Here is a 13,912-nt window from a genome sequence, read left to right as displayed (position 1 = left end):
AATTTTTTTCTTTCTTCACAGTATCACGGATTGAAGAGTTCTTTGTCTAGCTCTTAGCTACCTCAGCACAGGACGTTTTTTTCTTTCCTTAAAAGGAAGCACTTTATAGGTTCTCTTTGACATATGCAAATTGGCAGTATTACTACTCTTGCACTTTGGTGATATTATTGTAAGTAAAATTTCTTGAACACAGGTACCATGATACCATGACCATCAATCTGACAACTAAGACAGCTTCTAAGTGACTAATGGGATGGAGAGGGAAGGTGAGAGATTTCATCACACTACTCAGAGCAGAGTTCAATTTAAAACTTATGTTATTTATGAAATGTTCCATTTAATATTTTCAGGCTGTGGTTGACGAGTAACAAACTGCAGAAAGCAAAACTGCATAGAAAGGGTGGGGTGGGGGATACTACTGTATTCTTGTCAAAAATGTTTAACTGGATTTAAAAAATAAAAATATTTAATTGGCTGCATCGGGTCTTAGTAGCAGCACGTGGGATCTTTTGCTGTCATGCGGGATCTTTCGCTGTGGCCCAGGAGTCCATGGGGCTCAGCTTAGTTTAGTTGCTCCATGTCGTGCTGGATCTTTACTCCCCAACCAGGTATTGAACCCACGTCCCTTGCACTGATTACAAGGTGGATTCTTAACCACTGGACCACTAGGGAAGTTTAACTAGATTTTAATGAACACCCAGTAAGATGCAGATGCAGGACATTATTCTACTCCAACTGGCCTGGACTCTTCAGAAAAATGAATTGTATGTATTTTATGCCAAAGTTCTTGAAGCATATTAATGGTACTGTGGTTACTTAGGAGAAATCTTTCAGTTCAGTTGCTCAGTCGTGTCCGACTCTTTGCAACCCCATGAATCGCAGCACGCCAGGCCTCCCTGTCCATCACCAACTCCCGGAGTTCACTCAGACTCAACGTCCATCGAGTCAGTGATGCCATCCAGCCATCTCATCCTCTGTCGTCCCCTTCTCCTTCTGCCCCCAATCCCTCCCAGCATCAGAGTCTTTTCAAATGAGTCAACTCTTCGCATGAGGTGGCCAAAGTACTGGAGTTTCAGCTTTAGCATCGTTCCTTCCAAAGAAATCCCAGGGCTGAGCTCCTTCAGAGAAATTTCTCTTAGATGTTGCTTAAGTATTCAGGGTTAAAGTGTCATGTCTGCAACTCACTTTTAAATGACTGAGGGAAAAGTGTACATAAACTAGAACAAAACAAATGTAGCAAACCATTAACTGCTTTGAAAATTCTCAAAACAGAAAGTAGGGAAAGAAAAAGCTAAAGATCCCATTCTGTTAGGATAGAAGCCCTACCTGTCATCAAGTTGTCTCTCTCCTATTCTAGCACCATCTAAAAGAAGACAACCATAAATAGTTAATTTATTTCACATCTCTACTTCTTAAAAAAAGGGGGAAAGAAGGATCTTTCTTGTAGGGAATCAGCCTTTCATAAAAGGTCATTTGTATTAAACCTTATCAAAACTGATTTTACTTTTTTCCTTCTTTTCGGCTGCACTGCACAGCATGCAGGATCTTAGTTCCTTGACTGAGGAGACCAGAGATTGAATCTGTGCCCCCTGCAGTGGAAGCACAGAGTCTTAACCGCTAGACCACGAGGGAAGTTCCCCAAAACTGATTTTACTAACACTTCCTTACATGGCTTTAGGAGAGAAGACATCAAAAAAAAAAAAAAAGAGAGAGAGAAGACATCAAAATTTCAACCTAATATTAATCCAGTTCACCTGATGAAGCAGTCAAACTGGCTGTACTAGAACTCACTCAAACCTAGAACCTCTTTACCCAGCAGCTGGCTTCCAGTATTATGGCATCTAAAGTAAGACAAAGCTTCCCTGGTGGCTCAGTGGTAAAGAATCTGCCTGCCAATGCAGGACACTCAGGTTTGACCCCTGGGTCAGGAAGATACCTGGAGAAGGAAATGGCAACCCACTCCAGTATTCTGGCCTAGGAAATCCCATGGACAGAGGAGCCTGGCGAACCACAGTCCATGGTGGCACAAGAAAGTCGGACACAACTGAGTGACTAAACAACAACAACAAAGTAAGACAGGATTGTGTATTTTATTCTCTCAAGAAGGAAAACCATTTACTCAGTTCTTTAAGCAGAAAGCCTCCAAATCTACCACAGCAAATTCTTTGATGTCCAAGGCTAATACTATACTGCTAGGGAAGAAAAGGTAGGGAAGATGAGAAGCACTAAGGGGCTGGCTTCTACAGAGCACATCCTAAAGATTATCTCAATGACTACTTTAAAAACTTTATTTCACCCATTTTTGGGAAGGTACACAATTTGACCTGTACCCACAGACAACTAACCCTCTAAGCCCAGAGTACTTGCTGGCCCTGTCAACTAGAAAATTCTACACTGGATTTCCCCAGTGGTTCAGTGGTTAAGAATCTCCCTGCCAGGGCAGGGGACACAGGTTCGATCCCTGGTCTGGGACCATCCTACATGCTGTGGAGCAACTAAGCCCATGCACCACAACTACTGAGCCAGCATGCTGCAACTGCTAAAGCCTGTGCTCCACAACAAGAGAAAAGCCTCTGCTTGCTGCAACTAGAGAAATCCCGCACGCAGCAATGAAGACCTTACACACCCAAATAAATAATTTTTTAAAAAGAAAATTCTATATGAAATTATTTTTTAAAAAAATTTTAGCTAATTTACCAGCAAGTGCATCCAAATATGTTAATGTAGCTGACTCATGTTGGATGGTTTCCAGAAAACTGAAGCAGTTCTCTCAGCATATAATGTGGCAACCAAACAGTGAAATCAATGACACTATAATAATTTTTTTTTCCCCTGCCTTTCAATGCAAACACATGAAATACCTAATTTCAGTTCAAACTCATTTCCCTTTTATTAAAGTCCAAGTTACATTACACGGTTTGGTACTCAACAAAGGAAAACTTGTTCGAATAAGGTAATATGTTATCATCAGTATTTCCAGGTGACTTTATAATCAAGTAGCATTATCAATAAGTCCTTGGGAAGTCCATCTGTAAGAGAAAACATGAAAAATTAGCTGGGAAATAAAGAAAAGATAGAAATCTTACTAAAAATAACCTCTAGAGCAACAGCCCAAGGAAATCGCTGCCTCTGTGTAGTCTCTTGTGCCCTTTCTTAATCCTGCCTAAAATCAACACACCAGCTACTAGCTCTTTGGCTTTTCTGTTGTTATCCACCTGGTAATTATTGAGGTAGTATTCTTTTCTAATCAGAAAAGTATTGGGGAGCTGCCCTCTTAAAAATTTTTAAGTGAAAGAAATACAATGTTACTGCAGCTAGAAAATATCCTATATAACAAAGATCTTCTGGACTCCTTCAAATAATACTCGATAAATGAAAGCCTTTTCACATTTCACAAAGATGTGCTATCTGGCTTCAGGGAGGAGGAAAAGACAGTGGTGATACAGAGATGGACAAAGATAAAATTAAGACTCTTCTTTCAAAGCAAGCTGTAAAAAGAGATCTCAAAATTGAATTCAAAACCTCAGGCATTTTCTGCTCAGTCTGTGGTAGGAAGATTGAATGTAGGTATTCTTTAAGATTTTTAGAGTGTAGAATTAGGTGTTCACTAATGGTACCCTAACCACGCTCACGGTTTCTTTATCTTGTGAGGATCTGATACTAGCTTTTAAAATAATTTTGGGTCCACTTTTACTGAAACTAAGATAGCTTAGTTCCACCTTTTAAAAATAAACTTCTTACTCTTAGGAAGCAAATCTTCTATTTAAGCCTCATTATTTACATCTGAGAAATAAGACAATGGCCTTAGTAAATGCTTTAGTATTGCAATGCCTACAAAGGATGTGTGGCATAGTAAAAACAATGGACTCTGGAGCCAGACTGCTGCTGCTGCTGCTAAGTCGCATCAGTCGTGTCCAACTCTGCGTGACCCCACGGACGGCAGCCCACCAGGCTCCCCCGTCCCTGGCATTCTCCAGGCAAGAACACTGGAGTGGGTTGCCATTTCCTTCTCCAATGCATGAAAGTGAAAAGTGAAAGTGAAGTCGCTCAGTTGTGTCCGACTCTTAGCGACCCCATGCTGCCTTGGTTTAAATGTGGGTTCCTCTACTACTTATACGACTTTGGACAAGGTGCCTCATTTTCCTCATTAGTAAAATAGTAAAATGGGAATAAGTGTAATAATAGTAAGTACTTCACAGGACTGTTCATGAGGATTAAATGAGTTTATAAAGCACATAAAACAGTACCTCATACATAATAAGAGTTATACAGACTATACGTGTTTGTTAAATAAAATCAATATAAGCGTTATTACTTATGTATTTTTTTCTGTTTTACAAAGGATTTTCTGCATACTGCTCACTACCCGGCAATCTTGTAACTGGTTTTATTACCTAGTCTGTATTTTCCACAAGGTATCAAGTTTGTATTATCAATGAATATTACCTATTATATTTCAACTTGGGCACACAATAACAGAAGCATCAAATTAATAAAACCCTGATATTAAAAATAAAGATGTATAAAAGCATGCATGATGAATACCTGGTATGTAGTGGATTACCTTAATTGAGGAGAGGTTAAAGAGCTGGAATTAGGAAAAAGGTACAGAGAGGGCTTTAACTCTATGTGAAACCTCTCATTTCTTGGGGGAGAGGGAGAAACTAAAGCAAATATGGCAAAAATAGTATCTCAAAATTTGGGTATGGTTACATTTATTCCCTATGCTATTCTTTACCTTTGAAATATTTTATATTATATAGATTTTAAAGTAGGTTCTTTAACTTGCCTTTACACCAATAAAAGAACAATTATAACAACCAGAAACAACAATTCTAATTCTTTAAATTAATCATCACAGGTACTCTCTAAGCTCACAGCCTCTATCAAAGCCATGAAAACGTCTTTCTCTGAGAATACTGTAATGCCACTCACTCACCCCTCCCTGGATCCTTTCTTGCCTTATTCAGGTATACCTTACCCATGGGGTTTACACTTTGTCAAGGCCCAGTTCCTCTGGAGTGGAGATTCCCAGTTCATTCAAAGTTGGTCTAAGTTCCTGGATGACATAGGGGTAGATTTCCTTATGAGGTCCTGCTTTGTCCTGATGGCAAAGAAAATATTCACATTTAGCTCCGAAAAGCTGTCTCTATTAACAAAATGAAGCTGAAAATGCTTTCAGTCATATGCAGAGGCTAGCAGCAGAGAATATAAGTCACCTACTTTTAAGTTAACATATTCGTTCAAAAGAGAGAGCAACTTACATAGGCACTATTCAAGGTAGACTGTTAAGACACCTGGAGACTAAGACTACTAAATCCAGGGGGAAAGAAACATTTTAAAGCCTTGAGTTACTGGAAAAGAAGGTGGTGATGACAGAATTTTGTGATGGCAATTAAATGTGCCCAGCAGGCAACAGGAATAATTAAGTTAACACGAAAAAAGTTTCTTAATTTGCCTCAATTTGAGACCCTAACTGAATTAACTACTGGTGCTGAATGGCTTGATAGCCTACAGAACCCTTAATTATCTTACCCATTTTAGATAAAGTATTGTCATACTTTCCCTCTTACAGACCTTGCATTTCTTTCCTATAGAATATACAAGTCTTTTCATGGAGAGCTACATGTAGAGAATACTTATTTCTAAGGCAAGAGAGCTTTGAGGAATACTTACCATAACATACAATTAGACCTCTATTGTCACAACATTCTTCAGAGACAAATATTAGAAGGTCAAATAGACTAAGACAGTGTCAAGTTATTATATTATTCTTCTGTCTAACAAATTCTAGGTCTCCTTAAGTGTGTTTTTTAAATTATAAAATTCTTATTTAAAGTTGGTCTAAGTTTTAATAGAAAAATTAAAAACTATAATCAAATAAGAGAGAAGAAAGTATATATCCTTACATTTTGATCATTGTCTCTATACTTTTTAATAAAAAGGGGATACACCACAAAAAATTATTTCATAATTTCCTTCAATTAACATGAATATCTTAAATGTTAAATACACTTCTACAGCATTAATAATAATCTCCTCTGGGAAGTCCCATTTTAAGAAGCCACTGGCAACACTTAATTTCATATCACAAGCAGCACAAAGATAAACTGCAATTCTTAATTATTTCCTTAAGATAAATTCTCAAATGGGATTGCTGAAATTCTAACAAAATAAATTCCTGAATAAATTCTCCCAAATACTCTCCAAAGAGAATATAACCACAATGTACATTCCCTCTAACTATGTAAAAACTAATTCCAGGTATTTTAACAAATTCAAAAATACAGAATACGCTAATACCTAATCAATAGTCCACCTACTTCCAGAACAACCTTAGCATTGTTATTTCACTGACCTTAACAACTTCTAGGATGCGAACTGCACTAGCAAAATCATTTAAACGTCTGCATGCCCGCAAAGCAGCATCAATGATTTTGGGCTCTGGAACCAGGTCATAGCCAACAAGTGTGTTCATCCCTGTCAAATTAAAAAGAGGGGTCATATCAATCTGGAATATCGTCACTTAAACTACAATTTAGTTACCCATACTCTTTTATTGAACCATAGACATGTGATCTTATCTGTTTGATCTGCTAGTTTTTTTTTGCTCTACCATATGGCATGCAGAACTTCCCTTCCATGGATCAAAACCTATGCTTCTTTCAATGGAAGCGTGGAGTCTTAACCATTGGACCACCAAGTAAGTCCCTGGGCCTCTATTATCTCTGCTGCTGCTGCTGCTGCTGCTAAGTCGCTTCAGTCTTGTCCGACTCTGTGCGATCCCAGAGACGGCAGCTCACCAGGCTCCCCCATCCCTGGGATTCTCCAGCCAAGAACACTGGAGTGGGTTGCCATTCGCTTTAGTCGTGTCCCACTCTGTGCCACCCCATAGACGACAGCCCACCAGACTCCTCTGTCCCTGGGATTCTCCAGGCAAGAATACTGGAGTGGGTTGCCATTTCCTTCCCCAATGCATGCAGGGATGCTAAGTTGCTTCAGTCGTGTCCGGCTCTGTGCAACCCCATGAATAGCAGCCCACAAGGCTCCTCTGTCCACGGGATTCTCTAGGCAAGAATACTGGAGTGGGTTGCCATTGCCTTCTATTATCTCTAAAATAAGATAACTGGGAATTCCCTGGTGGTCCAATGGTTAGAACTTGGCATTTCCACTGCCCGGGGCCTAGGTTTGATCCTTGATTGGAGAACAAAGATCCTACAAACCACGTAGTACAACCAAAAAATAAGCTTGAGAGTGATTTTAAATGCAAACACTATCTTCAAAATTAGCTGGTTTCTTTTCAAACAAGACGGTCATTTTCAACTCATATCTTTACCTCTTAGTACAGTGTATGTACTTTGACTGCTTTAAAATAGATCTGACTGAAAAATAATCTAAAAACAACCAGGGAAATACTTAAGGAGAAAGTAATGAAGCCCAAATGAGGACTTTAAGGCGATATAGAGAACCATTAGTGCAGAGTCATAAACATTCAACCAGAAAATACTGGGCATGATTACTTTTGGCTCTGCACAAAATGACACATCATAAAATTTAAGATTCTCTTAATGGGAATGCAGAACAGTTCTTTTCATTACTTCTACTCAAGATTATCCAATAAGAATTTCCCTAGTTGCAGCAAAATGGAGTCATTACATGCCTGTGGAGAAGTATGAAACACTTAGGTTTCTGGCTTTTATTAATTTTAAAATATTAAAACAAAGGACACCAGTGACTGCGATGCTACAATATAGTCATAGAATGAATTCTTCATCTGATATAAACTGCCTACACTTAAAATTATCTATCAGTCTACTAGCTTGGTTATTATTAATGCTACTTACTCATGTTAAATGCACATTTACAAATTTAGGATAAACAAGTTCTAGCTTACTCTGATAGGACACTTACTCAGGGCAAGACAGATAAATCACAACCGAGAATAAAAATAACAAAAATCCCAAACTATTACCAAGAAGGGAAGAAAACCAAATGACTACTTAAATAAATTATCTATTTATTCAAAGTTACACAACTGCTAAATCTTGCTCACCTTGGCCTATCTCTATAGCAGTGATGATTTTGTCCCTTAGGAGACATTTTTGGTTGTCACAACTGGGGGTTTGTAGGGGTGTTAGCATCTAGTGGGTAGAAACCAAGGATGCTGCTAAACATCCTACAATGCAAAGGACAGCCCCTGCAACAAAGAACTGTCTGGCCCAAAACATCAACTGTGCCTCCTTCAAAACCCTGCTTTACAGGAAACACGTACTCTGGAAACTATAAACTTTCCTAATTGCAAGATGCATAACAATACCTAGTCTACATGATACATGTTTTTTTCAAAATACAGCTGACCCTTGAACATGGGTTTGAACTCTACGGGTCCACTTACACAGAGATTTTTTTCATAAATACTACATGATCTGAATCCATATACGGAGAACCTTGGACTCAGAACTGTGGGTCAGAAGGGCCAACTGTAAAGTTGTATATGGATTTTCTATGTGCAAGTGGGTGTCAATGTCCCTAACCCCCACGTTTTTCAAGGGTTAACTGCAGTTACTTTTAACAAAGTAGTGGAAGACTGCACAGCAGTTCATAATTCTGTATTAAAATAGACACATATGCCTGTGTTCCAATTACCTTTACGCAACTCCCAAGCATCAATATCTGGCTTATTGAAGTATGTCACCCAGCGAGCATCAAACTCCTCGTCTGTCTCATGTGACCCATGGGAGTAGCAGCGAAGTGACTGGACAGCTACAGGGGAGGAAGAACAGTAACTTCAATGTACAGAAGTAGGACTTGACTGGTTTTTTCCTTTTTTGGGTGTGTCTTAAAATACACACAAAGTCTACTATCTTAACCATTTCTAAATGTACAGTTCAGTGGTATTACATTCATTCAATGCCTTAGGTTTTGAATCAGCTATGCATGTCATGGTAAAAAAATTATTCACCAGGTCAAATGAAATAAATCTTACATACTGATTTGAAAAAAACATCTTAAAAAACTAAGCACAGAGGGACTTCCCTGGTGGTCCAGTGGTTAAGGCTCTGAGCTCCCAGTGCAGGGGGCCTGGGTTCGATCTGTGGTCAGGGAACTAGATCCCACATGCCACAACTAAGAACCCGAGTGCTGCAATGAAGATCCTGCATACTGCAACTAAGACCCATCACAGCAAAAAAAAAAAAAAAATAAGCACTGAAAAGTAAAACAAAAAGTACTACAGATGTATGTTTATGCTCTTCTCACTTATGTGTAATGCTGGTGTGTAACTGTTAACAGTGGTTATCTCTGGAAAGAAAAATTTTCTTTATACACTTATTTTTATGATAAACAGTATTAATTCCTAATTTAAAATAATGTTCATTCTTGGGAATGCCCTGGTGGTCCAATGCTTATGACTTTGTGCTTCAACTGCCCAGGGCCTGGGTTCAAGCCCTAACTGGGAAACTAAGATCCCTTAAGTTGCACAGCCAAGAAGTAAGTAAAATGATATCCATTCTATGTTTTTTTTGGCTGTGCCATGTGGCATGTGGGATCTTAGTTTCCAGATCAGGGAGGAACCCGTGCCCCCTTCAGTGGAATCACAGAGCCCTAACCACTGGACTGCCAGGGAATTACCTCCATTCTAGTTATGAAGCAAATTTCTAACATATATTTTCTTAATTTAAAAAGTCACAATGAGAAGCACATGGACCACAAGTGAAGAGTAGCTCCCACTCACACAACTAGAAAAAGACCGCTAGAAGCAATGAAGACCCAGCGCAGCTAACAATTAAAAAAAAAGTTCACTTACACTCAAAGAAAAAAGTTTTATTAGATTTCTAAGGAGTGAGATTTTTAAATATAACACTATCAAGGAAACAGGACACCCTTAGCACTCTGCTCCCGATCAATATACCCTTTTCCAGCACCATATGAAAAGCCTTTCATTTTCAGTTTCTGCTTGTAACTGGACAGTGAATTGGGAGTTAAGAAATCTAAATTCCTTCTGAATAGCCTCTGAATGGAAAATCCCATGGATGGAGGAGCCTGGTAGGCTGCAGTCCATGGGGTCGCTAGGAGTCGGACACGACTGAGTGACTTCACTTTCACTTTTCACTTTCATGCATTGGAGAAGGAAATGGCAACCCACTCCAGTGTTCTTGCCTGGAGAATCCCAGGGACAGGGGAGCCCAGTGGGCTGCCGTCTCTGGGGTCGCATAGAGTCAGACACGACTGAAGCGACTTAGCAGCAGCAGCAGCAGCCTCTGAATGGGGCAGGAGGTGGGAGAAGGAATTTTTACCTTTGGGTTTTAGGAGGCAGCAGAGCCTAGTGGTCAGATACTTCTAGGCTCTTAACTCTCTTGTTAATTAACTCAGGTTTTATATTCCTTATCTGTAAAATGCAGATACCACTACCGTAGCAGCTGCTAAGTCGCTTCAGTCGTGTCCAACTCTGTGCGACCCCATAGACGGCAGCCCACCAGTCTCCCCCGTCCCTGGGATTCTCCAGGCAAGAACACTGGAATGGGTTGCCATTTCCTTCTCCAATGCATGAAAGTGAAAAGTGAAAGTGAAGTCGCTCAGTCGTGTCTGACCCTCAGCAACCCCATGGACTGCAGCCTACCAGGCTCCTCCGTCCATGGGATTTTCCAGGCAAGAGTACTGGAGTGGGGTGCCATCGCCTTCTCCCTATCTTAGCAGAGTATGATGATTAAACATGAAAGCCAGGTTAACGTTTTGCCTAGGGCTTAGTAACCTTGTAGGTATGTACTCAGTATAGCTTTAAACTAATCCTTATCTAGAAGTGTCTTAATTGATCTATTTATAGAAATCATAATTCCTAAAAATAAAACATTCTTCAAGTTGCATCTCTTATTATATGAATTTTAAGAGCTTGGTATAATTTCTAGTTATTTTTAAAGGCTTAAAATATCAAAAACAACCTTTCAGCCCACCATCACCCAAAATTTGTAAACCATCTTTCAAAAACTAAAGTTATCCTTAACTGAAAAAAGTGCAAGTATATAATTGAAGTATAAACTGTTAAGCAGTTCCTTATCAAGTTAAATATACACCTACCAAACACAGTAATTCCACTTCTAAGTATTTACTCAAGAAAAATGAAGTATATAATTATCTCCCTAGAGGCAACTATTAAGTGTACCTTCCCAATCATCCAGTAAATTGTTTCATGATAACGAATTTCTTTTGCTCACTGCTGGGCACGGATTTCAACTAGATGACTGTGGTTTTGTTTTCTAAATGTGAAAAAGATGACCAACAAATGCAAATCCTAGTCAGGGAGATCAATGGATCACCTTCAGTGATTTGTTCACCTTCCTTCTGAGAGTCCCAAATTACAAACTGATTGTATTAAAAAACAAAGACAGTGCATGAGACAGCTATTTAGAAAACCAAGCAAGCACTGGGAACACACACAGATCCCAGGTTGAGGAAAACTCACTTTCCCAATGGTTTACATTATATTCCTTATTCCAGTCATAAGTAAAGCAGAATCTATTCTTCTAGTTATGGACATGCTTAACATTCTGATTTTTAGGTAAATTATATCCCTCACACCACCCCCTATGTACAGCATTTCCACCTAGTTTTGAGGCTTGTATGGTAAACTATTTTGAAAAACAGTTACTTGGTGTTTTTATATAAAGGTTCCAGAGTAGAAAAAGAGAAGCATCTGTTAAAAAACTGGGACATTTCTAGGGCTACAATCTAAAAATCTATTTCTAACACTGCTTTTTGGCATTCCGTTAAAAAAGTTTTTTTTTTTTTTTTTTTTAAGCAAACATATTTAGAAAAATTAAGTGGCTCATAATTCCCTTCAGTAACTAAACAGCTCAGACAAAGCTCAAAGAACAGGCATTTTGGTGGTGGTGATTCTAAGGCATAATGGAAAGAACGGACTAATGTAAAGGGTACATAAACAAGCTCAAAGACAGCTATACAGAAGTACAAGGTTTAGGGGCCCAAAAGCTGGAAATCTATAAATGTGGGAGTGGTGCAGAAAAGGCTGGAAGGTAATTAAAAATGCTACTTAAATTTAGCCCTCCACCAAGAAAGAGAAAGCAGAAACTCCTCCCACCTTTTCAGAGCCTATCAGGGTAAGGAATAGGGGTGAGGACTGTGTAACTCTTAAGGGTTGGCTGGAGACTCTAGCAATTATTCAAAATATTTAATTATCTAATTCAGTAGTTATAGGAAAACAATTCTGTTACCAGGTGGAGGCTGAAGTGGGACAAAATATTAAGTTTGGGTTGCTACTTATTTACAGCAAACTTGAAGCTCCCCAGGTTAACCCCTCCAGAGGCTATCCAAGAATCTTAAGCCTTTCTGACTTTTAATTGCATGAAATTTCTTCAGTCTCATGATAATAAACCTCACCTATAATATGCAAAAATGAAAGGCACTATAAAAATAAAGCAAATATGTTTCAAGCATTTGTGCCAGGAAAGGTGTTGAAAGTTAACATTATCTCATTTAAACCTCACAACTATTAAATAGTATCCCAATTTTAGACTTAGGCAACTGAGTCTTAGGGTTTAACTAACATGTCCAAGGTCACACAGCTAGAAAGTAGTTGACATGAATGTAACCATGACTGCCTCCTTGTGGCAAATATTTAGGTTTATGGGACAATTATGCTTAAGAGGGCGGCTAGAGATAAATCAGTTTGTCTAACCTTAGCAAGAGTTTGAGTTCATACGTTTAAATATGCATGCTTAGGGGCCAAATTTCTTAATGTAGCATATACTACCATCATGGGCCGAAATCAAAGTGCAGTTAAAATAATTAAAAGTGCTAGACACAAAGTCTCCAGGAACAGACATAACAGGAAGGCAGAACAAGAAACAGGAATCAGCAGAACATCTTATACTCCGCAATCAGGCTTCTAACCGGAAGCAAAAACATAAAGCTTCCCCATATAGGCAGAACCCCCTATTTCTGGGTCTGTGATATCCAATTTCTGAAATAAGAGCCTTAAAAGATCTATCAAGTCAGTCCCTCTTCCAGGTCTCAGGAAATAACTACACACGTCGATATATCGTAAAAGTTTAAGAATTAGAAAGTGGCACGGCAGTCTCTAAAAATACCAGAATGGTCTGGTTAAGTGACGGACAAAACGCTAACCGAGACACGTCTGATAACTGTCGTACACGGAAGTATAACGTGTTCTCGGAAGACGCTGGGGGCAGCGGTGCCGGGGACCCCGGAGGGATCACCCCCGCCCCTACCCTGAGCTCAATGTCACCTTCGCCGAAGCGCTGCAGGCCGGCGGTGGCCACTCCTAGTCAGGTGGCCGCAGGGTCAGCGCCGGGGCACGGTCACGGCCTGGGGACCGAAGGGGTCCGGTGGGCACGGGAGGTGCGCTGCGCCCCCTCCTTGGCGCCCACAGCAGGTCCACATTTGATCGGTCCGCGGTGCCCGCACCAGGAAGTCGCGCCGAGGGGGGCCCCGGGGTCGCGACCTCGAGTCCTCCACAACTCGAGGCGGCGGCGAGAACGGCAAGCGGTCACCAGGTTCGGCCGCCGGCCCGCAAGGCAGGAGCTAGGCCTCTGGGAGAGCCTGCCATCGCATGGCGGCGGGGGCCCAGGTCACCGCAAGGACACGCGGGCGCGGACAGCGGCAGGCGGGAGCCTTACCGGCGGCTTGGCCGGGGGCCGGAGTGGGGTGCAGGAGGCCTCGAGGGCTGGCCCGGGCGACTGCGGCTGCAGCTACAGAGCAGCGGCGGACAGCGGCGCCTAGCATGACGGCGATGGCGGCGCACAGGTTAAGGCTGAAGAGAAGCCGGGTGTGAGCCCACGACCGCTCGGGAGCTCGTGGGGGCCGTACTCACGCACCGACGCACGGTGGGCGGAGCATAAGGGTCCGCCCACTGCGGCGCTCGCGCCTTGGCGGAAAG

General features: G+C 40.7%; 1 protein-coding gene across 2 annotated transcripts; it reads right to left on the bottom strand.

Moving 5' to 3' along the window:
• Nucleotides 1-2,865: 2,865 nt before the first annotated feature.
• Nucleotides 2,866-13,912, bottom strand: LOC113879686 (cytochrome c oxidase subunit 5A, mitochondrial). 2 transcript variants are annotated; one of them, XR_003507425.1, is made up of 5 exons: nt 13,653-13,856; nt 8,647-8,763; nt 6,359-6,480; nt 4,940-5,104; nt 2,866-3,029 (listed from the first exon to the last, which is right to left on the bottom strand). XR_003507425.1 is itself a non-coding variant. In XM_027521353.1 (5 exons), exons 1-4 carry the CDS (start codon nt 13,756-13,758, stop codon nt 4,991-4,993), a joined length of 459 nt encoding a protein of 152 aa, XP_027377154.1. In that variant the 5' UTR covers nt 13,759-13,912; the 3' UTR covers nt 2,866-3,029; nt 4,982-4,990. The 2 variants fall into 2 exon arrangements, 1 of the variants encoding a protein (XP_027377154.1); XM_027521353.1 differs by having other exon boundaries at nt 4,982-5,104; nt 13,653-13,912.

This window comes from Bos indicus x Bos taurus, chromosome 21, assembly GCF_003369695.1.
Source record: "Bos indicus x Bos taurus breed Angus x Brahman F1 hybrid chromosome 21, Bos_hybrid_MaternalHap_v2.0, whole genome shotgun sequence".
NCBI classification, from domain to species: Eukaryota; Metazoa; Chordata; class Mammalia; order Artiodactyla; family Bovidae; genus Bos; species Bos indicus x Bos taurus.
This window is presented reverse-complemented; position numbering and strand designations above follow the sequence as displayed.

Excerpts from the sequence above, each read along its gene's own strand:
- LOC113879686 (XM_027521353.1), bottom strand. The coding sequence starts at position 13,758 with ATGCTAGGCGCCGCTGTCCGCCGCTGCTCTGTAGCTGCAGCCGCAGTC. Across the intron at positions 8,764-13,652 it reads GGCCCCCGGCCAAGCCGCCG|CTGTCCAGTCACTTCGCTGC; the intron begins GTAAGGCTCCCG and ends CCTCCCCTGTAG. Across the intron at positions 5,105-6,358 it reads GCATCCTAGAAGTTGTTAAG|GACAAAGCAGGACCTCATAA; the intron begins GTCAGTGAAATA and ends CTTTGCCATCAG.